We start from the raw sequence: 27,215 nt of genomic DNA, 5'->3' as shown, positions 1-27,215 counted from the left end.
AATGCAATATATGTGAAATATCACGTACTGGAAGCACAACATCATCCCATCAATGTCCACCTTGATCTCCAAATCTTTTCATAACTTCTTGATTGAAAGGATTCTGTTTTCCAAAAACCTCTGGGTGCTTTAGTAATATCTCCTCCCATATCAGATCTGCTCCAATAGCTGATGCAATCTAGAAAAGCATACAGAAGTATATATACTTTTATGGGTACTAACCAAGAATTCAATGCAATTGCAAGTGGTCAATGGGCTGATATTCTATATATCTCTACCAGAGAGGATTATTATTATTATGCAGAACAGCATAGCAATTGTAAGTGTACAATGGAAATAGTAGAGATAGTTCCAGTCTCTCAATCAATAGAATCCGTAATTAGAAATATGAATGACAAATTACACACTAAACAGAAATCGACAGGATTGTTACTCAAAGTAAACAACAAAAACATTTCCCTATACCGGGGAATAACATTATTTCTTAAGGAGCTAGTAAATATCGGATCACATAACAGCTCTGGCAGAAATTACAAATAGCCACCATCATTCACTGTCTTCTTGCAAAGTCTTAAAACGGTATGTTCACACACAAATTCGAGCTGATTTTAAGACAGATTTCGCCTGAAATCTGCCTCCTATTCATTTCAAATGGGGGCAAAGGCAAAATTTTTGACCTGCTCATTCGTATGCTAAGACCTCACATTACAGAAAAGCAGTTTTTTTTGTTTCAGATATTGTTGTAGTTTTTTTTTCAACAAAGTCAGGAGTGGATTTAGCAGAAGGGAGAAGTATAAGAGCCTGCTGTATATTTCCCATTTCAGTTGAAGCCGCTCTTGGCTTTGGCTCAAAAAACGCAGCCAAATCTGCAACAAAAAATAGCTTTTCTGCAATGTGGGCCTCAGCTTAAGGCTAAGGCCCCAAGGGCCGGAACCGCCATGCTAGAGCGCTGCGGGAACAACCACGGCGTGAACGCATTGCGGTTCTTCCCGCAGCACTTTGAACAGAAAGTTCACAGAGTTTTCCTCCGCAGACTTTCTGTTACAATTATATCTATGGGAATGCTGCCAGCGACGGTTTTGGAAATCACAGCATGTCCGCGCTGTGTTTTTTTCCGCAAAGTGGGCATGGGCTTCGCATGAATCCAATCCACTTTGCAAGTACTGTATAGCGCCTCGATTTTTCCCACAGCATTTCCACCGCGGCCAAATCGCGATGTTTCCGGCCCGTGGAGCCCCAGCCTTAGGCTAAGTCCCCACGTTGCAGAAATGCAGCTTTTTTTGCAGCATTTTTTTTTAGCCAATGCCAGGAGTGGATTGAGCAAGAGGAAGATGTATGAGAGCCTCCTATATATTTCCCATCCCTTTTGTAGCCATGCTTGGCTTTGTCTCAAATAACGCAGCAAAATCTGCAACAAAAAAAAGCCTAAAGCCCCACGTTGCGGAAATGCAGCTTTCTTTGTTGCAGATTTTGCTGCGGTTTTTGAGCCAAAGCGAGGCGTGGATTAAGAAAAAGGTATAAGATCTTCCTGCATATTTGCCATTCTTTTTGTAGCCATTCTTGGCTTTGGCTAGAAAAAAAACGCAACAAAATCTGCAACAAAAAAAAGCTGCGTTTCTGCAATGTGGGGCCTTAGCCTCCCTGAATGGGACAGGAAATCCAGAAAATAAAATCTACCAGCCCTTTCTTTTGCTTGGTTCTATTTTTATCATGTCACAGTTAAGAAATCATCTCTGTGTATCTTAGGAATCTAAGCCATGCTGACCTTGCTCCTCCTTATAGTCATGTGACTATCTTTAATATAAGAGTCTGCTACAGGAATCTCCTTGCTGTGCAATATCTGCAGTAGATCAAACAGATCCTTTGCCTGGATGGAGTAAGTATGTATATTTTCTATCAAACTGTTTGTGTCAGGATTACATATAATATTCCTCAGACTGACAATACGGGTAGTAGGGTGTACAATATTTCTTCTGTACTTTTAGCTTTTATTTCTAGGTTAAGTGATCCTTTCATTGCATCCATGGTCACTATTTGCAGAAATATACCCTGATGAGCAAAAGGGTAACGATGTTATAATCTTTTCAATTTTAGGCTCCATATCTCACCGTCCACTTGGCTATCTCATACATAAATTTGACTTGCATATATGTAACATATGATTAGTTATGCAGATTCTTGTCATGTAACTGCATTGTTACTGTTTTGTTCCTGGTGGTGGAAAAATATTTTTCTTCTTGTGTACTACAAATTATAGCCTGTTCTCACATTCCCTAATAGCTCAATGTGTTATTAAATTGATCCCCAAGCAAAAGGTCACTAGTTCAAATTGAGGATCAGTCATGAAGATTTCGAAAGAAAAGAGAAATAGCATCATCCAACTCATTAAAAGCGGTCTCTTGGCCAAGATAATTGCCAAACTGCATCATGTGAATGCTATAACAGTTGCAAGACTACAAAATACATCCATATAAAAGCCAAGAGGTGAATATCCAGGCAAAATATCAGAGTCACCAAGTCGGAATGTTGGCCTGAAAAAGGGTGAAGAAGCCTTGACTTCAATATCATGATGAGTTGTCTCAAGTTTGTAAAAAAGTATGAAAATTGGACAGTAGAAGATTGGAAAAGGGCAGCATGGTGGCTCAATGGTTAGCACTGTTGCCTTGCAGTGCTGGAGTCTTGGATTCGAATCCTGCCTAGGCCAACATCTGCAAGCAGTTTGTATGTTCTCCCTGTGTTTCTGTGGGTTTCCTGGGGGTAAAAAAGATTGGAAATGGGTGATTTGGAGTGATGAGACAAAAGTCAATAGACTGGACTCTGATGGGTGTAAATGGGTCTGCAAGAAACAAGGGATAAGGGGGCTAATGGATCAAGAAATTGAAGGAACTCTCAAGTTTGGTGAATGAAGCCTGATCATATGGGATGTTGTCACAGCCAAAGGTGGTCTCAGTGCTGAACTATATATGAGTATCCTACAAGATGAGTTACCACAAGATGAGTATTATGGATATGAAAAGGACGATGTGTTCTGGCAGGACAATGACCTGAATCATAAATTGAGACTAGGGAAAAAATGGTTCAATGACAATGAAGTAGAGGTGCTTGAATCAGATCAAGAGCAGGCCCAGAAGGATTGAGGAAGTGTTGAAAGCCAAAGGTGCCAAACAATGCAGTTACACGACAGCAATCTGCAGAACTACCGTATTTTTCGGACTATAAGACGCACCTAGGTTTTAGAGGAGGAAAATAGGGAAAAAAATTTTGAAGCAAAAACTGGTAAAATATTTAATATATGGGAGTTTTAGTTTTGCAACAGCTGCAAGGCCACATTGACAGGTGACCCTGCAGCTGTACGGGGATGCATAGAGTGCTTTTTTTTTGGGGGGGCCAGATGTACTTTTTAGTTATACCATTTTGGGGAATGTCTATTTCTTAGATCACCTTGTATTGAAAAAAACAGGAGGTGATTTAGAACTTTTATTTATTTCATATTTTTATTATATATTTTTAAAGCTTTTTTTTTTTTTTTTTTTTTTTACTATTTTATTCCCCCCCGGGGGCTTGAACCTGCGGTCACTTGATCGCAAGTCCCATAGACGACAATACAAGTGTATTGCCGTCTATGGGACATTCTGTATATTAGTATTATGGCGGCTGGTCATAGACCCAGCCGCAATACTAATATATAGCAGTGACAGGCCCGGGAGCCTCATTAGGCTCCCGGCTGTCACCCGAACAGGTCGGCTCCTGCGATATCGCCGCGCAGGAGCCGGCCTGCAACTTCACAGGTACGGGGCCGGTGGGGACCGGCCCCGGGGGAGAAGTGGCCACGGATACTGACCCGGCATCCGCTGTACTAGAGAGGCGGATGCCGGCAAGGGATAGACGCGGGGGCCTGAGACATCGCTACGATCCTCTGCCCTGCATGGTGTATTCCATATTATGTAATCAGACATATCCTTACTACCGGTATGTAAGTACCCCTATGTTCCAGTACCTGATTGGGATGAAATCCATCTACTGGTTCCAGCAGATCCCAAGGCTTTCCCCCTAAATGTTCCCATTTTTCACTCACTGATGAAAAAAAATGAATGTAATATTAAACCAATGCCTAAAGAATGTTAACATATTACATGAATGAATGAATAAAAGAGGGTTTCAAATATTTCTCAAAGATCCAGTGTATAGAATAAAAGAAATAGATTGGCTTGCTTGCAGGGTTGTCAAGGGCCTTTTATTTTATTAAATGGCAGTTTCACAGAGTCTAAATCCCACATATCAAGCATTGATAGCTCATCTTAAGTCATACATAACCCCTTTTGTGTGTATGACCTAATAATCATCTTAATCTGACAGATTTTTATAGTGTCTACTAGACTATGACTGTGCTATGCTGAAACTCTAATCTCCATGTGCTGAGGGACTTTTTAATTTATGCAGCAGCCAATATCAGCACACAAAGCTGCAGTGTAAAGCATGTGGACAGAACAGGGGTGGATTCCAGGCAATGTAGATAAATTGTAATTACTTATCTTAACTATGTTTGTCTGAGATAATTGGAAATCCCTACACTAATCTAAATACCCTCCTTTCTAAATAACATAATTAATAAATGTATATTTACCGATATCATGTGACCTTCCCAGGGACATTTTCTAATCCGGTGACGATTTCCCCATTTCCATAAATAGATCGTCACTACTACTCCTCCCCCATCCACTCCATCATACTTACCTTCTAGGCTTCTTCCAGCAAGACAGCTCCTCCTTTTTATCTGACTGCCGCCGGTTCTCCAAGCGCTGCTCTGCGTACTGCTGCCGATAATCCTCTACTGCGCAGCTCCCACACCTGCACAGTAGAGGTGGATCATTGCTGCAGAGAACAGAGCAGCACTGGGAGAAGAGACACAGACGGAATCAGTAAAGAAGGAGGGCCTGGAAGGAAGAGAGGTAAATATATAATGGGGTCAGGGGTTCGGCTGAGTAGGTAGGGAAGGGATAGTAGTGGGTAGGATAACTAGAGAGACATGGAGGGAGTGTATGGGTGGAAGGAGGGGGAGTAAGGTGAGAGGGGTTAGTGTGGACGTTACATAGCAGGAAGCTGAACCAGGTAAACAAATGCATGAGATTCCAGGAGCTCCCAGAGACACCCATAAATCACTCAAAACACAGCTAAAGGTATATGGGTGCATTTATTAACCCATTAGTAGCACTTACAGACATTTTTTACATAGGCCTTTTTTGTTTGGAACACCCCTTTAAGAAAAACTAAAACTATCTATTAACCAACAGAAATAATAGGTATGCATTTTTCTAGGTGGACTTCCGACCCAAATTCCTTTCCATTTTCCGGCCAATGTCTTTTACTCGCAGACTACCCTCAGATTAATGGGGCTGATCAACACTGCTGCTGAATCAGCTGCGAAATCTGTGGCAAGATGGAGCTGGATGCTTTTCAGTGCCAAATTCTGCCCCAGATCTTCTAATCGTCTTCCCATTGTTTTAGGAATCAGATTAAGGGGAAAATTTTATGTTGATTTTTTAGTGGAATTCGCTTCAAAAACAGCTCCAAATTCCTCCATGTAAACCTACCCTTATAATGTTTCTCACATTAAACTACACTAGCCACTTCCACTCTTAAAAGGATCCTATCTTTTAAACACAATTTTTTCTCCCTAACATGTCGGAATAGCCTTAAGAAAGGCTATTCGTCTCCTACCTTTCCTTTTCTTCTCCGCGCTACCCTTCGCCTGCAATCCCCTTTTTCTCAGTATGCAAATTAGCTCTCTCGCAGCACTGGGGACGGGCCATAAGAAAATGGCTGCTTCCAATACTGTGGAAGCGGCCATTTTTCTTGTGGCTGTGGGCATGCGCAATCAGCTTGCCCTAGGCCTAGAAGTAAGAAGATGCCGCTGGAAGAAGATGCAGTGAAGACCTCGTCTCAGAAGAAGATGGAGGCGGCGCCGGAGAGCTCTCTGGCAGCATTGGGGATGCCCCAAGTGCTTTTTGAGTCCTGGGGCCCGCCCCCAGTGCTGCAAGAGAGCTCATTTGCATACCGAGAAAAACCAGGATTGCAGGTGAACGGCGGCGCAGAGAAGAAAAGGAAAGGTAGGAGACAAATAGCCTTTCTTAAGGCTATTCTGACATGTTAGGGAGAAAAAATTGTGTTTAAAAGATAGGATCCCTTTAAACTTTAATACAAAATATGGAGTAGGGAAAGACAATTCTTCTGTATACAAGGTAATCATATAAAGTCCAAAGATCAATTTCCCATCTTTAAGCAGCGGCAACAAGTGTAGTGAGAGTCTAAAGCTGGACACTGTATGAGCCTTTTTCACTGTTCTGTAACTATTTCCAATTTAGCGTAAATATATATTCTCTTGATGATATTATGTTACATAACATTGTTTTTACATTTTTTAATTATTCAGGTTTTTTTATGGAAGTTTTAAGTAGAGGAGAATGAGATTATCGCTAAGAATCTGTTGGGTGGAGCTTGTATCATTGACTTGAGTCATCTAGTCAGAGCTTTGATCAATTACATTCACTGTTACTTTGAGGTCATGTGGCATGTTTGTAAGTCTTGTAACTACCGGAGTAGCAGCAGTAGCAGCTTCCACAGGGCCTGGAAAATTAGTAGGCCCTGCGACAGCCGCTACCGCTGCGTTTTTTTGTTTTTTTTTACTCCAGCCGGTAACGGACCTATTTACTTACCTATCCTGGCTCTTGGCAGGCTTCGGGCCTACTTGTGTGACGTCCCTATGTCACATGACGGGGCCTGTGTCTTTTTGTGTCGCGACGCAGGCCCTGGGTCATGTGACATCCCGTATGTCACTGAAGATGGCTGACATCAGCGGGGGTGCAGCAGAGCCAGGGATAGGTAAGTAACAGTGTTTTTTATGTTTATATGGTCCCTGGGTTTCCGATTATTATATATCTGAAAAGAACCCAGAGTATAATAATTGCTCATGGGTGTCCAAAATGGGACATAATACTGTGCGCAGGGGCATTATGGGTCACAATATGGTGTGCAAGGCCCGTTATGGGTCATAATACTGTGTCCACTATGCGGCACCATACTGTGTGTGCAGGGGCCACTATGGGGCATAATACTGTGTACAGGGGCTGCTATGGGGCATAATACTGTGTACAGGGGCTGCTATGGGGCATAATAGAGCATGCAGGAATGTCGGGGGAGGGGGTGTCGGTCAGGGTCTTTAGAGTCGGTCGGGGGGGCCATGTCAAAAGTTCGCCATGGGGCCCTGGCATTCCAAATTGCGCAACCGATTGGCATTCTTTCCATGTATTTATTGAAATTCTATAGCTTTTTGCAGATTATTATAGCATTGCTCTAAAAGGGTTTATGCTGAGATTTTTCTGCGGTTTGGGAATAAACCCATAATGGGAAGGCAGAATGATAAGTGAATCCAGCATGCCTCCATACTGCTAGATACATTCATATTTTACATTAAAACTTATTATTTCCTCATTGTAAACTTCATCTCCAGTGTGCTCATTACGGGTTGCTTATAAGCGGCCAATGGCTACCTCTTAATGGACTGTTCGCAAGTGTCATGATAAGGAGGTATAAAGTGCTTTCTTTCATTTTCCAAGATGTTGGAATTTGAACTATTATCAATTCTGTGGAGAAAATGTTTCATAGTCTTATCCTTTATACCCTCTGGTATGGCTTATTTTTAATGAACAAATTCTGCAAGATAATGCACAAGCAGAAGAAAATGTTAGAAGAAATAGGATCCATTTCTAGAGGGAGTACTGCAAGATATTATTTTGATTAAAGATATTTATGGACATGAACCCAGCAAGCATAAATGACTGTAAATGACTGTAAAACAATGCTTATTGCACTTCAAAGTGATACAAAAGGACACGAATACATTCTGACTCCATGAAATATTTAAATTCCAGTTCTGTACCATTAAGCTAGACTTGATGCATACACTTATAGGCAATTGGGTGAGGGAGCAGAGCGTGGAAAAGCATTTAACTTTATTTTCTTGCACAGAGCCACATTATATAACCATGGAGTTTTATGCAAATGTAGAAGCCTTATGGGTAAATATAAACAAGCTCTTTTGTACGAGTTATGTCTTATGGCAAGGGGACATAGAGTGGGTGGAATGAAATATGATGGCACCACTCTGAAATATTTCTAAACCAGTGACCTGGCACATTATATCCCAGGGACAAAAGAGAGTAATAGATCTCTCTCCCTCTGAAATAATAGTAGAGCATTTTATTAAAACCCAAAATATGCTGGTTAAAATACAGGTCAAAGGATGAAATCGGGTAAAATATTCTTAAGGAGGTAGCATATAAAATGTCCATATGATGGCCAGGTGAGGGTCAATCTCATGTCATGACACATAATTATTACATAGTGACGTAGGTTAAAAAAGGCTAAACCTTTCCAAGATCTATATAACTAGTGTAAAGATAATGGCTATATGCTAATGCCGGCGGGGCCTGGGGCTATGCAAAAAGATATCTATACTCCAGCAATTTAAAGAAACTATGTAGATAGACCTCTGATGATATGTCCCACGAAAATGGGAACATTGAAACACGTTACGTAGCGTAGATAGCCAGATGAAGTGTACTTAGTGTCCTTTTGGCGAGGTTTATTACCCTACATGATTTAATAGTGAAGCTATACCCCATCCAGATTGACTGGCAAGTGAGAGTGAATGCTTGGATCAGGAAAAGATTGACCTAGCAGTTGCCTCTGGTATATTAGGGGTTATGTAGTGAGGGTAACGCCATATGAACAAGGGACTGGTTAGTTCAGTGCTGGGCTCCTAGTTGTACATATAACTGTCCTACGGCAGTAATACTTTATACTGCAGGCGGATTTTTTCTGCCTTAGGAGTATACGGATCTCAGAGTGTTGCAAAGGGAACTACACTATTTATCCCATTGCAGCTGTTTTTTGACTGCTACCAGTCCTGTCAATTAACACTAAGTGATACACTTCTATACTATCTATTATTTTATGGGGAATTCGGTTTTTCTTTGATTGAGGGAATCTTTTAACTTGACTAATAAAAGCTATATTTTAACACGTGCTTTTTGGGTAGGCATACTCTCCTACTCTGGGTTCATAATATATTATATTTAGGGCACATTAATATTGACTAATTTAGAAACTGTGTAGTCAACATACACTATTACTTTACCCTTGATTCTCTGGATAATTCCATTTGCTATGAGTAATTAAGAATATTCAAGTTTTTAATAGGAGGCTGAAAACTCATACAGACCAAGACCTGCTCATAGCTGAAAGGTGGATACAGGCGATCCTATGTGAACTACGAGCGTAAGTACATAAGCAGAAAGTATCCCCCGTCCTTATAGTATTCTAATAAGTATTAACTATGACAATACATTGCGCACCGTAACTGAGGGGCCCACTGATCGCTGCCTGAACATGGACTCAATATGGCATATCTAATACAAGGAGCAAGGCATTGTTAGAAACATTCCTATTGAACTTGGGAATTGGAAATACTATTTGTCAGTTTATTCAAGTAATGTTATACTTTGAACAATTGACAACTTTTACCTTTCTGATACAGATTTTCGAAGTAACCGAGTTCAAAGTTACAGAATTTTTCAGAAGTTGTTATTTCCTGTAGAACACTGGATAATTGTTCAGCTCTCTACAATAGAAAGTAAATGGGCTTCCATCAAGTATACATCTTAAATCGTCAACATGTTAGCTATGACGTCTAACTTGTTTTTATGGGTATTTCCCCATCTGTTTTTATAACAAACAATAATTTGAGCATGAGGGAAGTAAGTGCGTGGGAGTGTTAGGGGCCAAAGGGGAAGCAAATGGCCTTGGTCCTCTAGGAGGACTCACACAGTCATCTGTAAGGCTAAGGCCCCATGGGATGACCCGCCGCAATAAAGCACTGCGGAAAAAAAAATGCGTTGGCAACACATCGCAGTTCTTCCCGCAGTGCTTTAAACAGAAAGTTCACAGAGTTTTCTATGGGGAAACCGATGGTGTTTCCATAGGTATAATTGACATGCTACAATTTCCAAAACTGCGCCGGTATTGGAAATCATGGTGTGTCCGCACAGTGGTTTTTACCGCAAACCTGGCATGGGATTCGCTTGAATCTCATCCACTTTGCCTGTACTGTAAAATGCCACGATTTTTCTTGTGGTGTTTCCGCCGTGGGCAAATCACAGTGTTTCCAGCCCATGGGGCCCCGGCCTTAGATGGGTTTTCCCAACCTCCATGTGGCAGTGGCATTCTCAATTGGGTCCAACCAGCACCACAGTCTATCTAGAGCCATTACTTTGCACAAGGGTGAAAAGGGGGCAGAAAGGGAACAATACGGGGAACAACAATACAACAAAGAAAACAAATAGACAAAGAAAAGCAGAAAACTGTATGTTCTCATATATAGATGTTATCTGTCTTTTGGCAGTGCTCTCTCCATATAATGTACTCATGCATGTACAGGCCTAGCCAACACCACAACAACCCTAGTCAATAGGGTTTAAAGTAGGGGATCCCCAAATTGTGGAATGAAAGCATTCTTTCATATTACATTGAATTCACTGTGAAAGCAAACTGATAAGATTCTCCCATGTCTTTGAAATTTTACTCTTCTTTGTCTGGTATCAGGGAAATACAACTCTGAAATAGGAAACCGACTCTACCACAAAATGAAGAAGAAGCTAATTTTCACAGACTACCTCTCCTCTGGTGGTTGGCACCACTTATAAGAATTGCACACCTTAGCTAGTTCTGCATTTTGCTCTTTAATCTCAGGCTTCTGTGCACATGAAAAAGCGATCCATAACAACTGAGACAGAGCATTTATAACTCGGTAATAAATGTTAGACTCAAGGACAGTCCTCTATTACCATTATGTGATCTTATTATCTATCATTTGGTATATGGCCAAAATAAAGTTACTGGGGATCAAGCCCAAATGACTGCCTGGCTCAGATTTATAAGTGTGGCACTCTCCACTGAAGTGTAAGTGAGTTATAGACACAGCCAAGACTTCAAAAGAAAGAGCCAAATATGTATATAGAGCCAACTTTTTACTTCCTGGCCCCTTATTAATAATGTGTGTGATTGAATGGCTGAAGCCACCATTTAAATGGGTTATCCACATATTTCGAGCTATATAATGTATGATGGCTGATATAATAAAGTATTTTTTTTTAACAGAACTATATGGAAATTGTATACTTTCTATAGAGCAATAGTCCTACCTCCGTGGTTAGATTGCGAAGCGTTTCATTCTTGCTCATCCAACCTTCACATGGATTACTCTATAATTAAAGCAAATAACAAAGACAAGAAAATTCACTGTATAGAATAGGATTATTATGTAAATGCAGTCAGGTGAGAAAAAGAAGAAAAATAAATCAATGAGACATGAATAATAGATACAGTAGATGTCAACACAGTTCACTTTACATGGAGTGAAAGACACCAGGACTGTCATATATTTATCAAACACTATGACCCTTTACACACAGTGATCCCAGATCAATAGTACATGGAGAAAATCATCAGCTCCACTTGTTACTGTGGTACAAGATCTATTACATATATATACAGATCTATTATTATACATAAAACAAATGACATGTATATATTAAAGAGGAGGTTTTATAATGTTCTTTTACTTTTAACCACTTGTTTACATGACTGTTTTTCATACCTCAAGACAGCTCAGGAACCCATAGAATTGTTCATATGTGATGTCCTTATTTAATTGTCCTGTTCAAGATGAAACATAAGTATAAGCAGACCTTTCCCTACGTGATCATTGTATTCACAAATGATATTGCTTCAAAGCATTAAAAAATACATGTAACAAAATTTGGAATTAACACCCACTTCTCGAAATTAGAAATAATTGGGGCACCGCTTAGTATATACACAATCTCCCTATCTTATAAAAATGAATTCTTGTCTGTCTGTCTGTCTGTCTGTCCGTCTGTCTGTCTGTACTCTAATGCGAACCAAACGACTGGATCGATCTTCACCAAATTTGGTACAGAGATACTTCAGGTATCCGGGAAGGTTTAAGACGAGACTCCAACTCGCTCGGATGTACCGTTGCTGAGATACAGCATTCCAAATACAGTGCCCCCCCCCTAGCCAATACAAACCTGCAAGTCTTTCACTCATATTCCAACTGCAATACACACGGTCACTCCACATGCACAATACAACACTGATATCCAAACTGAGATACACGCATCAGAGGATTAGATACACAGATCAGCACACAGTATCACATGCCAGAGGATTAGATACACGGGTCTGCACACAGTCCCACACACCAGAGGATTAAATACGCATTTCTGCACACAGTTCCACACACTGAAGGATTTGATACGTGCATTTGCACACGTTTTCACATGCCAAAGGATTAGATATAGGCGTCTACACACAGTTCCACACTCCAGAGGATTAGATACGTGCGTCTGCACACATTTGTACACACCATAGGATTAGATACACGCGTCTGCACACAGTTCCACATTCCAGAGGATTAGATATGCGCGTCTGCACACAGTTCCACATTCCAGAGGATTAGATACGCGCATCTGCACATAGTTGTACATGCCATAGGATTAGATACACGCGTCTGCACACAGTACCACATGCAGTAGGATTAGATACGCGCGTCTACACATAGCTCCACACGCCAAAGGATTAGATATGCACATCTGCACACAGTACCACACGGGGGAGGATTAGATACGCGCGTCTACACACAGTACCACATGCCATAGGATTAGATACGCGCATCTGCACACAGTACCACATGCCAGGGGATTGGATACGCGCGTCTACACACAGTTCCACACGCCGTAGGATTAGATACGCGCCTCTTCACACAATACCATACAGGGGAGGATTAGATACACGTGTCTTCACATAGTTGTACACGCCATAGGATTAGATACACGGGTCTGCACACAGTCCCACACACCAGAGGATTAAATACGCACTTCTGCACACAGTACCACATGCCATAGGATTAGATACGTGCGCCTGCACACGGTTCCACATGCCGAAGCATTAGATACAGGCGTCTACACACAGTTCCACACTCCAGAGGATTAGATACACAGATCAGCACACAGTATCACACGCCAGAGGATTAGATACACGGGTCTCCACACAGTCCCACACACAAGAGGATTAAATACGCATTTCTGCACACAGTTCCACACACTGAAGGATTTGATACACGCGTCTGCACACGGTTCCACATGCCGAAGGATTAGATACACGCGTCTACACACAGTTCCACACTCCAGAGCATTAGATACGTGCGTCTGCACACATTTGTACACGCCATAGGATTAGATACACGCTTCTGCACAGAGTACCACATGCCGTAGGATTAGATACACGCGTCTACACACAGTTCCACATTCCAGAGGATTAGATACGCGCGTCTGCACACAGTTATACACGCCATAGGATTAGATACACGCGTCTGCAGACAGTACCATATGCAGTAGGATTAGATACGCGCGTCTACACATAGTTCCACACGCCAAAGGATTAGATACGCACCTTTTCACACAATACCACACTTTGGAGGATTAGATACGTGTCTCTGCACACAGTACCACAAGCCAGAGAATTAGATACGCGTCTCAGCACACAGTATCACACAGGGGAGGATTAGATACGTGTGTTTACACACAGTACCACACGGGGGAGGATTAGATACGCGCGTCTACACACAGTTCACATGCCATAGGATTAGATATGCGCATCTGCACACAGTACCACATGCCGGGGGATTGGATACACGCCTCTACACACAGTTCCACACGCCGTAGGATTAGATATGCGCCTCTTCACACAATACCACACAGGGGAGGATTAGATACACGTGTCTTCACACAGTTGTACACGCCATAGGATTAGATACACGCGTCTGCACACAGTACCACATGCCGTAGGATTAGATACGTGCATCTACACACAGTACCACATGCCTTAGGATTAGATACACGCGTCTGCACACAGTACCACATGCCGTAGGATTAGATACGCGCGTCTACACACAGTACCACATGCCGTAGGATTAGATACACGTGTCTACACACAGTTCCACACGCCGTAGGATTAGATACGCGCCTCTTCACACAATTCCACACGCTGTAGGATTAGATACGCGCCTCTTCACACAGTACCACACGGGGGAGGATTAAATACGTGCGTCTGCACACAGTACCACACGCCAGAGGATAAGATAAGCGCGTCTGCACACAGTACCAAATTCCGTAGGATTAGATACGCACGTCTGCACACAGTACCACATGCCGTAGGATTAGATACCCACGTCTACACACAGTTCCACATGCCGTAGGATTAGATACGCGCCTTTTCACACAATACCACACAGGGGAGGATTAGATACGTGCATCTGCACACAGTACCACATGCCAGAGTATTAGATACGCGCATCTGCACACGGTACCGCACGCCAGAGTCATTAGATATGCGCGTCTGCACACAGTTTCACTTACTGGAGGATTAGATACGCGCCTCTTCACACAGTACCACACCAACAAGGATTGGATACTTGCATCTAAACACAGTACTACATGGGGAAGGATTAGATACAGCTTTACTCCAGGTATCCATAACAACTGATCACAGGTTTTTCACTGACATCCAAAATGAGATACACATAATCACATGACGCTTATGGACATACACACAAACAGCATACAAAATACACCAGTGCAAAATTGGACAATTCTTATGGGGCCACTACACAAACATAAATTGTAATATACCCGTGCGAAGCCGGGTCCTCCCTCTAGTATACTATATAGTTGCTTCAGAAAATTCTAACTGCCTATAACAACCACTAGTTTACAATCTCTGCATATGGATTTCTATGCACCATATGGACTAGACCTACAGGAGTTTTTATGACATCCTATTCTAAATCCATAGGCATTAATATGGAATTGATATCACTGTGTAGCTAAAACAACCTCCACTCTTTTGGTGAGGCATTCGACAAGAATTTGGAGTGTGTGTGGGGGAATGTTTGTCCCTTCACTCAGAAGAGGAATTGCAAGATTAGTCACTGATGTTGAACTGGAAGCCCTGGCTCCGTTGAAAGCTCTATTCCAGTTCATCCATAAGATGTTCACTGAGGTTGAGGTCTATGAGTAGCAGTGAGGCCTGTGTGGACCAGTCAATTTCTCCCGCACCAAACTCATTCAGTCATGCCTTTATAAACCTTGCTTTGTGTACTGGGGCATGGTCATACCGGAACAAAAAAGGGACTTTTTCAAATAGTTTCCACAAACTTGAGTTGAAAGAATACAATTCTCCCATCATGGAAACCTATGTCATGAAGCTTCTGGTATACAGTTATTGAGCTGCCGTTTATGCCGTTTATGCCAGGGAGGTGCTGAACTCTGTAGTTATTGAGTCAGTGTCCTTTATACACTATGTGTCTTAGCACTCAGAGGACACAATCCGTAACTTTATGTGGACGGTCACTTTTCCACAGTTAATGGAATATCTAGAAGGGAAGAAATTTGAAGAACTGACTTATTACAACAGTGACATCTTATTACAGTCTGTGCTCAAATTCAATGAGCTCTTTACATTGAGCCATTTTTTCACAAATATTTCTAGGCAGACTCTATGGCTGTATTTTATACACCTGTAATGGGACTGAATGAAACACCGGAATAGGCGTACCCCAATACTTTCCTGTATATAGGTTAGCATTTATCGAACATTTGCAGTAAAACAATATTTTACCCGTTTATTCAATGACAGAGTAAAAGCAGCAGGAACAGTCCAGTGATGGTCTCCTCTCATCACAGACCCCATAGCAGAGACATGATATGACCTTGTGGCAAGTATGCCAGGGATCAGGATTAAGTATAGATTACCTAATGGATGATATCTATCGTGTAAGGAATTCCAGAGGAATCGTCCATCTGCTAATGACATTAAAATCACATGACTTCCTTTAGGCAATTTCATATCCAGATATTTCAGTTCTTTCATGACATTAGTCCTCATGTTCTCAGGGGTGGTCATGTGTTTCAGCGTATCTGGAGAACTAGAGAGAGAAAAACTTCTAAAACAACTTTTTAAATGCTTTTATATAAATAGGAAGAGAAAACAATATGTGTATAAAGGTAGTAAGGAGAATCCTAGTGTCTTCATGGTTACATAGCACAAGAAATCCCATAAACAATATCATACATTGGCCACGGACCCCACCATGTTAAAAACATACACCAGGCATTATGTTTTTTGCTTTGACCCACTGTACAGAAAAGCACAGCATACTACGCTTTATTATCCAATAATAAATAAAGTATACAGCCATTTACCAACCAAACCCTGGTTTATAACATCAATGACTACTTCCCACAACTGAAACAATTTTAAGCATCTCCAAAGGAGACAAACCCCATACTGCCCCATCAGCTGCACATCTAAGACATCTACAATCTGCTCAATTCATTGTGACAATAATAATGATACATTTTATTTATATAGCGCCAACATATTCTGCAGCCTTTCACAAATTGTAGGGTTCAAGTACAGACAAAAAGAGACATTATAGAGTAATAGGAATGAGGATTCTGCTCACAAGAGCTTACGATCTCTGAACAAGCAGCTTGGTAGTAAGAGATAATTAATGAATTAATGCAATGTGATATTGGGAGAACTCTGAGACTTAGTTCCCAAGATCTCTCTGATAAGCCACCTAGTTTATTGCACCATAGCCCAAGACAGAACTTTGGTAATTACAATTTTATATAATATAGATAGCTGACCCCTAGAAATCATCTTTGTTGAAATAAAAAAAACTATTGTAGGAAAACTACCACTATATAGCTTCTTCTTATTTTTAATATTTCTATGAAAGAAGCTGATTTGAAGATTTATGTATCACATATTCTTAGGGAGTTACTTAACCAATTCTGGAAAATATTTAATTTTAATATATTTAATTTAATTTTCTCTTTTACAAAGAGATTGCTGACCAGCTCAATACAAGCTTTGCAAAAAGAAATAGTACAAGTAATTGCAAGAAATTGTTAATATATTTTATTCAACAGAATTGCCTCTTGCTGCTCTAATCAGCCTGTTTCCCTGATCCCCTTCCATCTAGTAAAATAACTTTCACTCTGAAAATCTCTGCTCTATCTGTCATGAGATGGGCTGTAGGTCACATGATTCAGGTGACTCGAATTTATAGAAGTCAATGGAGAGGGGAGTGGAGAAAGCTGTTAAATAATGCAAAATGTAAGACATAGTGTTATTTCTCATGTGCACAAATATGGCAGCTTATCCACAAAAAGTCAAATGAAATGACAAGTACACTTAAAGGCTGGGAATCCAGCGCTCCCCATATTCATGTGGCCAACAAAGCAATGCATATGTTACAGCTAGTCTTAACAGATTCACAAACCTTACTGCTCATATAAGTAGAAAGCTTATTATTAACAATTGGTAAAATCCTCAATTTACACAAAATATACTTACAAAAGCTATGTAAAACATTTTTAATTATCTTTTTACCTTGGCCATACAAGAGTTAATTTAAAACACTCTCCAAAGTGTTAAATAGAGATTGGTCCAACCAATGTTTTCTCTATAATGAAATCAATAGGAAAAAACACCACACCCAGAGTGCAATATTTTGGGGAAAAAACAACAAAGAGAAAAAACAGCGGAAAATAAAAACAAACAAACAAGGGAAACAGGTTATATGTGTAATATTTTCCATAACTTCTTATAGGTTGAGACTTACGTATTGCAGACATCATTACCGATCATGGCATAGAAAACTATTGCAGATTTATCAAATTGTTGATTTCTTGCCATACTGAAATAATAAAAAGTAAATTAGTGCAATGCCTGTACTAAAGATCATGGAATAAGAACTATAGAAGTAACCCGCCTAGAGGAATGCACTGATTTATGCAGTTGTGCAACTTCTTATGGAAACTTTTGCACAAATCCATGAGATAAATTGTCTCTCAGGTGGATAAAAGCAGATGAAAGTTTGTATAGAAGTAAGTCTACTGCAAATAGTGTATTAGAGGTAGAGATCATGTTAAGAATAGCGGAAACAAGGAAACGTAGCTAAGGAGGCATCTGATAGAGTAGAGAAGTCTGGCAAATGTCCCAAAGGGACAGGGATTTTTAACCCAAATTTCTGGCAACTAGCCATCACAACATTTTCTTCCAATAAAGGTCGCACTCATAGGATTAGTATAATATGTGACTTATGGTTAACTATAAAGAACATTATGTGTCCTAAACATCATGTCCAGGCAAAGGAATTAGCTATATATAAAATGCCTTCTTCCAGGAACTGATTAAAAGCTACAGGAAGCGACTAGAGGCAAAAGGAGGATCTACTAAATATTAATGTCACTTTTCTGTTGAGGTGCCCAGACTTTTGCATCGGTCAAATTTTGGTTTAATGTATATTGCATATTTTCTGTTAGTACAATAAACCTCATTTCATTTCTGAAATATTACTGTGTCCATCAGTTATTAGATACTGTATATCAAACTGAAATGGCTGTTGCAAACACCAAAATATTTAGAACTAAAAATGATTAAGATTAATAGGGGTGCCCAAACTTTTTCATAGGACTGTATATATATATATATATATATATATATATATATATATATATATATATATTGGGATTACAATATATTACCAATTAATAATTATGATTATTTTCTTTATCACTTCCTACTTTTGTTTATGACATAAACATTCTTATTAACTATAAACCTTACAGCTGCTTTTTTCCTCTTTGTCTTGTGGTGATAAATATTCTATAGGTTATTATACTGCAGTGTACCATTAGTCTGTGATAAATATACTGCAAAGCTCAGAAAAACTGAAGTTCCCTGTCGTCCTCAACAGCGGCACAATGTGGGGTATTTCTGCCCCTGTGTGCTGGTAGGACAGGCGGATATTTAATTAGCCAATCAAATGCGTGGCAGGCCCTATAAGAGGGCACAAGAACCTCCCCTCTGCGTGTTTTTTTCTGTCCTGTGTGGACAGAGGACAGGTGGGAGGACTTGTGTCCTCTTTGAGAAGCTCAGCAGGATCACTCACCTCCTGAGCGGTTGTTTTCTTCTTGTCACCTTCTGTGCCCTGCGGGGAGAAGGTGCTTGTTAGCCATGTGTGGCTACCCCCCTCTATCCCCCCTGCCCCCCCCTCTCCTCCGCTTCCCCTGCTCCTTGTGACTTACCTGACATTTTGGTGAGAGTCCGGGGACTCCGCATGCCGCCTCTGGTGGCCGCGTGGACTGCCGGCGGGTGGAACCACACTGTTGTGTATCCTGTTCCCCGCCGGCCGCTGTAAGCGCGCACTTCCGGTTTCGCCGGAAGTATCATAGCGCCATGGCAACGGCCTGGCGCTGGCGGCCGCTCACTCAGGGAAGATTCAGGCCTTATTAAAGGCCGGAAAAGACGGGGAGATGTGGGGGTAAGTGCCCGTGTTAAGGGCCTCTTGGTGGGGGGGAATGTATATCTTTGCAGACCCCTGATTACAGGGTTAGTTGTCTGGGCAGGTTGCCTCACCTGCTTTGATTGTGGCTCCGCCCACTTCCAGCCGGCCAGAATTAAGAGGCTGGCTGGCCTGGTGTCAGAGACCTTCCTGCAGTATCTGCTGAAGGCGTGCGATTGTGGTGTTCATTGATCTTGAACTCTTTTCCAGTTTGCAAACTTTATTGGGAACCGGCTGTGATGGCCGAGTGGTTAAGGTTTTGGACTCGAAATCCAATGGGGTCTCCCCCACAGGTTCAGATCCTGTTCACAGCGCCAGCCCGGCTAGCTCAGTCGGTAGAGCATGAGACTCTTAATCTCAAGGTCGTGGGTTCGAGTCGCACGTTGGGCGCCAAGTCACCTCTCTGTCCGGTCTACAGGACCTGGTAAGATTTACCCTTTTTTTAAAAGCTGGTATGATGTCATGGTGACAGTGTTGCATGGTCTATTATCTCTCTCTGTAGGATATGTCATCCTCTACTACCCCTCCTGGGGATGGTAGGAGGAAAACCTCTTCCAAGAGGAAACATCTTTCCTGCTTCGATTGCGACACACCGCTCCCTGATGGTAGGTAGCGGCTTGAAAGGTTGTGCCCTGCGGGGTACTACTGGTCCTATAACTTGCCTATTTTCAGGCTATGAGTGGGCCCGTTGTCGCGGGTGCAGAGGTCCTCCACCTGTGGAGCCCTCTCCCAGAGATATGATGGCATGGGTCAAGGAGATGGTGAGTTGGGCATCGCTTGGGTAAATAGTTTTTCCCTTGCTTGTACTCTCCTTTTTGTTTTGCAGGATGATTCCCTCAAAGGGATCCATTGCACCTTGTCTCAGCTCACCAGGAGACCATGCTCTGAGCTCCGTTCCTCGTCTCTCCCCCCCCCTTGTAACACCTGCGGGTGGCAGAGGATGATTCCTCCGAGGACGACTCAGTTATTCCAGCAGAACTGCGTTCCATTATGAACAAACGGGCAGGCTGCTGAAGTCCATCCGGTCTACAGTGGGCCGAGATGTTGACGGGGAAGCCTCCACGTCTGCCTCTGGGGGACATATTGCCTTCCATGCGGACGCCACGCTGACCGACCTTATGGCGCAGCAGTGGAAACAGCCAGAGAAAGGACATTCGCTTTCCAGGATCTTCAAGAGTTTGTTTCCTATTAACACTACCCAGTGGGATTCCTGGGGGCCTCCCCCGAAGGTGGATTTGGCCGTAGCAAAGCTGTCCCGCAGAATCCTGGTGCCCTTGGAAGATGGTTCAAATCTTCAGGACCCTCTGGATCGTAGGGCGGACTCCGTTCTGAAGAAGGTCTACTCAGCTTCCTCCGCGCAAGCCTCTGTGGCCATAGCCTCCTCTATGGTTGGTGACTTTTTGCGCAACCGCTTAGCCGCCTTGGAGCGGGATATAGACTTGGGCGTAGACAGAGATGAGGTTCTGGCCTCTATGAAAAGAGTTCATAGGGCTGCAGATTATTTGGCGGAATCCTCCTGCCATCAATTAAAAATCTCCGCCAAATCTATGGCGTTGTCTACTGCGGCCCGTAGACCCCTTTGGCTAAAGCCTTGACGGGCAGATTTTGCGTCTAAAGCAGCACTCTGTGCTCTCCCCTTTGAGCCGGGAAGGGTGTCTGGCCAAAGCTTAGACGCCATTATGGAGGGATTAGCTGAAGGTAGGGGAAGGTCCCTACCTCAAGCATCCAGGGGCAGACGTGCTCCCTCTAGAGGCAGAGGTTCTTCCTCTAATTATAGACGCCCTTCCCAACAACGGCGTTTTAGATATCGCCCTAGGGGAGCTGGTCGTGGCGCTTCCAAGGAGGACACCAAGAGGAAGCCTGAGTTTTGACGTGGGGCAGCTCCCTGTGGCCCCCCTTCCTGGGAGGACTTCTTTCCTCCTTTTCCAGAGCATGGTTCACCCATATCCAAGACCCATGGGTGTTGAAGATCATACAACACGGGTATCACATCGACTTTCATCTTCCACCTCCAGATCGGTTCGTTTCCACCCAAACTCTTCCACCTTCTCAGCAGGCCAGTCTAGAAGCCTTGGTTGCCGAATATGTTACCAAGGGCGCCCTGGAGAAGGTACCAGCCTCAGACCTCGGTCTGGGAGTCTACTCCCCCGTCTTTCTGGTCCCCAAGTTCACCGGGGCTGGAGGATGATAATAGATCTGAGGTACCTCAATCGGTTTATCAGGAAGAGGTCATTTCGAATGGAAACCGTGGATTCCGTGGCTGTGTTTCTTCAGCCAGGAGAGGTGATGGTTACCCTCGATTTGAAGGACGCCTATCTACATGTCCCCATTGCTCATTTCCACAGGAAGTTCCTCAGGATTGCCGTCGCTATGGCCGGCCACAGGGAGCACTATCAATTCACAGCTCTGCCATTCGGCATCACATCCGCCCCACTGGTATTCACCAAGGTGATTTCTCCGGTCGCCGCGGCCCTCAGACTTCAGGGTCTTTTCATCGTCCCTTATCTAGACGACTGGCTACTGAAAGCTCAGTCTCCTGCTGCCCTCCTCCAGCAGCTCAACCTTGCCATCAACTTCCTACAGGAGTTAGGATTATCAATTGGGAGAAGTCCGAAATCGTTCCATCCACCTGAAGAAAATTCCTCGGATTTATAGTGGATTCAGAAGCGATGCAGATCTTCCTCTCCAGTCCAAGGAAGGAAAGAATCCAAGCCAGTGCACGATTCCTATTGCGCACTCGGCAGGTAACCATCCGGACCGCCATGAGAGTCCTGGGCCTGATGTCATCCTCGGCCAGGGCGGTGCCTTGGACTTTATGGCATTTGCGTCCCCTGCAGATGGAAGTGTTGAGAACCTGGAACAGGTCTCCACGGGGATTGCACAAGAAGATCTGCCTTTCTCCCGCTACCCGTCTTTCCCTCAGATGGTGGATACACCTGAAAGACGGAAGGTCCACGGTCCCGACAGTGTGGACCCTGTTGACAACAGATGCATCCCAGTGGGGATGGGGAGCCCATTGTCAAGACAAAACTGTACAAGGACGATGGAGATGTCCGGAGCTAGGGTCATCCAATCTCAAGGAACTCAGAGCAGTGTACCTGGCCCTAGTACACTTTGCCCCAGAATTGAAAGGCAAGTCTGTCAAAAACCGGTCAGACAATATGACGGTGGTAGTCTATATAAACAAACAAGGGGGCACCAGGTCACCAACCTTGCTGAGAGAGACGAATCTCATATTTGCCTAGGCGGAGAAGAATCTGGTCCAGTTATCCGCTGTTCACATAAAGGGCTCCCTGAACATAGTAGCGGATCAGCTGAGTCAGGGTATTACCGTATCAGGAGAATGGTCTCTCAATCCAGACGTATTTCAACAGATCGTCCAGAGATGGGGTCTCCCGGAGGTCGATCTTATGGCTACCCGACTCAACGCCAAGGTGGGGACCTTCTGCTCTCTGTACCAGGAGGACAATCCCTTGGCGGTGGATGCCCTGTCCATCCCATGGAGGTTCAGGCTGTTTTACATATTCCCTCCAATTCCAATCATACCGAAGGTATTGATAAAAATAAGACAGGACCAAGCCTCGGGAATAGCCATAATCCCGTTCTGGCCAAAAAGGGCTTGGTTTGCTCAGCTCATACAAATGAGTCAGGGCATATATTGGAGGCTTCCCCCACTCCCAGACCTGGTAACCCAAGGAGAGCTGAGATGCCAGGATCTGAGGAGACTCAACCTGACAGCCTGGAGGTTGACCAGTCCCTATTGAGAAATAGAGGACTGTCACAAGCCGTCTTGAAGACCCTATCCAGCGCCAGAGCAGATTCGACTAACAGGAACTACCGTCGAATAGGTAACATCTTTAATGCCTGGTGTCTGCAGCATCAAGTGGACTCCACCGATCCCCCTACGGAGGCGATCCTGGACTTCCTTCAAGACGGACTAGACAGAGGTCTTGCTGCGGCCACACTCAAGGTACACGTAGCGGCCCTGTCCGCCTATCTGGGGAGGCGTTTGTCTCAGGATCCTTTAGTGAGCACCTTTATTAAAGGGGCAACTAGGCTGAGACCGGTGGTAAACACCCCTGTCCACCAATGGGACCTTATTCCGGTCCTGAACGCCCTATGTGGCCAGCCATTTGAACCTCTGGAAGAGGTCTCCCTCAAGTCGCTAACCGGCAAAATGGCGCTGCTATTGGCAGTCACACCTGCCAAACGCGTTAGTGAACTACAAGCTTTGTCCGCTGAGGAGCCATATACCACCTTTTTCTCTGACCATGTACAGCTTAGGTTCCTCCCTGGGTTTCGTCCCAAGGTGCCATCTGCTGTAAACAGGAACCAACTGATTTCCCTTCCAGTATTTTTTCCGTTCCCTTCTTCTGCTGAAGAAGAAAGATGGCACAAGCTGGATGTGGTTAGATGCCTGCAGATCTACTTGCAGTGCACTCGCCCCTTTAGGTGGACTGAAAACCTGTTGGTCAGCTACACGGGGAAAAACAAGGGCGCCAAAGCCGCCAAAGCTACAATATCCCGGTGGGTTACCGAGACTATTAGAGTCGCCTATACCGCCCAAGGGCTGTCGGCTCCATCTTTCCTTCATGCCCATTCAACCAGGGCAGTGTCCACTTCACGGGCAGAAAGAAGTGCTTTGTCTGTGGACCAAATATATGCAGCTGCCTCTTGGGCATCTGAATCCACCTTCATTCGGCATTACCGCCTGAAGGACCAAGTGGCAGATTCCACTGCCTTTGCCCAGACCAGTTTAAGTTCGGTCATGGGTTTGTCCCACCCATCTTGGGGACCTGCTTGCTATATCCCCACATTGTGCCGCTGTTGAGGACGACAGGGAACGAGTGATTATGAAGATAATCTTGTTTCCCTTAGTCCTAACAGCGGCACAAGATTTCCCACCCTGGGAATCATATCTTATGTATAAAACTGTATATAAATGTAATGGAGGTACTTTTGTATTTACACGCAGAGGGGAGGTTCTTGTGCCCTCTTATAGGGCCTGCCACGCATTTGATTGGCTAATTAAATATTCGCCTGTCCTACCAGCACACAGGGGCAGAAATACCCCACATTGTGCCGCTGTTAGGACTAAGGGAAACAAGATTATCTTCATAATCACTCGTTTGTCTCTTGAAATAGAGAATCCGAAGGTGTTGCCGAAAATTTCACAGTATATGAGCAGAAGGCAGAGTACACTGTAACTTCCTCTTGCACTACTTCATTCTAAGTATTGAGTGGCAGCTGCAGTCCATACAATTGGTGCACTCATTTGGATGACTGTGGTTCAAGTGTTAAAATCCATAAGTATTATAAAAACTTTCATTATAGCCCAATTTTTAGGAGAGGTCATCAAAATCAGATCAGTGACTGACACCCAGAAAACCTACTGATCAGCTGAATAAAGAGACCAACAAATCATATATTGTGTAGGGGCTGTGCTTGTAAGTGCAGCTCAGCCCCATTTATTTGTTGGGACGGAGCTGTACACAAGTCATGTGATAAATCAATGGAGCTACTGACCACCACCGCCACTTTATGCAGCTGATCTGTGGAGGAATCATACCCATGCCACTCAGATATTGATAACATACTATGCCATGTAACCCACTGTAACTAAAATGTATTTTCTATTAGTTACATTAATTGGTGATCCACATCTTAAGGTTATTTCTATGTCTATCTACAAATGAAGGCCGAGGATTACCTTTCTAGATACTTGTTTAAATTGTTGGATGATCCTCCTGTGGAGACACAAAGAAGGAAATGTTCCAAACAACCACTTATGAAATCTTGAATAATGGCAAGAGAGAAGAGGCAATGAGGTACAGTAAAATTTAGGATTCTGAATTCTAATTTACAATACTCCGCAGCTTTTTCTACATGTTCAGTATCGTTATACAATTGTTGATTTTCTTATCTGGCAAATGTTTTTCCTCCATTTTGGTTTAACCCAGAATGTTGCTTGAATTTTGTACACCCAGATGACAGAATATGTTCAGAATTATTACTGCATTGTAAAAACGGAATTTTTAAATGTAGTTATTCTATGATCAGAACTCATATTCAGCATTACTGCCCATTGTCGGTTTGAAAACCTCATCTCATTGTGTAAATTTATTTATTTTTTTAATATCTTGTTGACTCATATAAAATCTTCACATTTCTTCTTGGTGAATTTACTCTGAGGCTAAGGCCCCATGTAATTGGCCTCAGTGAAAAAGCACTGTGGGAAAAAAACACTGCAGAAACGCATTGCAGTTTTCCCACAGCACTTTTCACACAAAGTAAGGAAAGGAAAACTCTGCAAACTTTCTGCTTCAATTATACCTATAGGAAAACCACCATTGTTTCCATTGGTATAATCGACATGTTGCAATTTCCAAAAGTGCAACGGTTTTGGAAATCGCAGTATTTTTTCTGCAATGTGTGGATGGGATTTGCTAGGCACAGTTTAACACTGCGATTCATGCCACGCGGGGCCCTGACCTAAAAGGGAGGACACACGTAACAGTCATGATGTGGCGCCTGCTGTTCAGCTGTGTGTACCACCAGGGCTTTCTTTTAAACACTGTTAACATTGTACTATTTGAGGCTGTATTCACACGAACATTGTAAAAAACATTGTGAAAAATTAATGAAACTGTTTCGCATTCTCCATCCATGTGTCATATGTTTTCCATCCATTTGTCTGATCATTTGTAAAGTCTACCCACTAGTCCATTTTTAATATGTTATTCTGATGCAAATCCATTTTGAAGGCCATTAATAACATACCCATTAACTTCTATTGGGGCCATCAAGCTGTCAAAACGGGCAAATATAGGACAAGTCCTATTTTTTGGCACTCTGTTGAAATGCGTCATGCATACATATGGGAATAGCTCTACTGAAATTAATGTGTTTTAAGAGTGCCATGCCATGACCATTACAAAAATGGCTGTTACACAGTCACTTTTTTTACTCTTTGTGTGAATAAGGTCTAAGGCTAAGGCCTCACAGTACAAGTCTGCTGAGGGATTTCCATAGCAGACAACTGGCAGCAGATCTGGCTCCAAAAAAACCTATTGCAAAAACTTTCTGTGTATGCCTGATCTAATGGCATAAGACTACACATTGTGTCATGAATCTCTGGTACACATAAAAACCGAACAATCATGCTCGCTGCCGTTGTATTCCGTACAAATTCATTACTGAATGGATGTTACAAATTAATAGCAGATAGGTTTTGTATATTACAATACAACCTTTATCTAGAAACACCTTTTAAACAATAAATTTGAAAAAAAAGTTAAAGGCGTACGGTTGGCATTGGCATGGCCACTTGTTTCTCGTCTGAATAATGAAAGCACTGTGCAATTATATCATAATGCTTGTTCTGATAACAGCTGCACAGTGTTGTAAGTTTACCTGCAAAGTTATGTGGTCTGTAACAAGCCATAAGGGTTAAATGGTGGCAAACATGACTATGTGGCCACTATCTTCGTAGAGCAATTTCCTAATTGGTGTAGATCTCCATTCTGGCACATGGTGGGAATCTGATATATAATTAATAAATTAATATTATCTGACCACAGTGTTTCTAAAATGAAGGTCACACATTATGATTTCTTATTAAATATAAACAACTTTATTGTTACATTCAGTGTGTATGTTT

At 42.7% G+C, this 27,215-nt stretch overlaps 1 protein-coding gene and 1 non-coding gene across 2 annotated transcripts in view; one reads left to right on the top strand and one right to left on the bottom strand.

Annotated features, from left to right (window-relative positions):
• The window catches only part of AOAH (acyloxyacyl hydrolase), a 61,669-nt gene continuing 34,454 nt past the window's right edge, over positions 1-27,215 (bottom strand). The window contains exons 14-21 of the mRNA XM_075271216.1: positions 25,266-25,302; positions 17,831-17,905; positions 15,951-16,123; positions 11,714-11,772; positions 11,259-11,318; positions 9,583-9,679; positions 3,998-4,074; positions 1-178 (exon numbers count right to left, since the gene is read on the bottom strand). Of these exons, the coding sequence (XP_075127317.1) occupies positions 50-178; positions 3,998-4,074; positions 9,583-9,679; positions 11,259-11,318; positions 11,714-11,772; positions 15,951-16,123; positions 17,831-17,905; positions 25,266-25,302 (707 nt within the window). The 3' untranslated portion in view covers positions 1-49. The remainder of the gene's footprint in view (positions 179-3,997; positions 4,075-9,582; positions 9,680-11,258; positions 11,319-11,713; positions 11,773-15,950; positions 16,124-17,830; positions 17,906-25,265; positions 25,303-27,215) is intronic.
• TRNAS-CGA (transfer RNA serine (anticodon CGA)) lies at positions 19,789-19,869 on the top strand. The gene has a single exon. It is a non-coding gene; the product is annotated as a tRNA-Ser (tRNA).

Source organism: Leptodactylus fuscus, chromosome 4 (genome assembly GCF_031893055.1).
Source record: "Leptodactylus fuscus isolate aLepFus1 chromosome 4, aLepFus1.hap2, whole genome shotgun sequence".
NCBI lineage: Eukaryota > Metazoa > Chordata > Amphibia > Anura > Leptodactylidae > Leptodactylus > Leptodactylus fuscus.
Note: the sequence above shows the minus strand (reverse complement) of the source record. Positions and strands in the feature narration are given on the sequence as shown.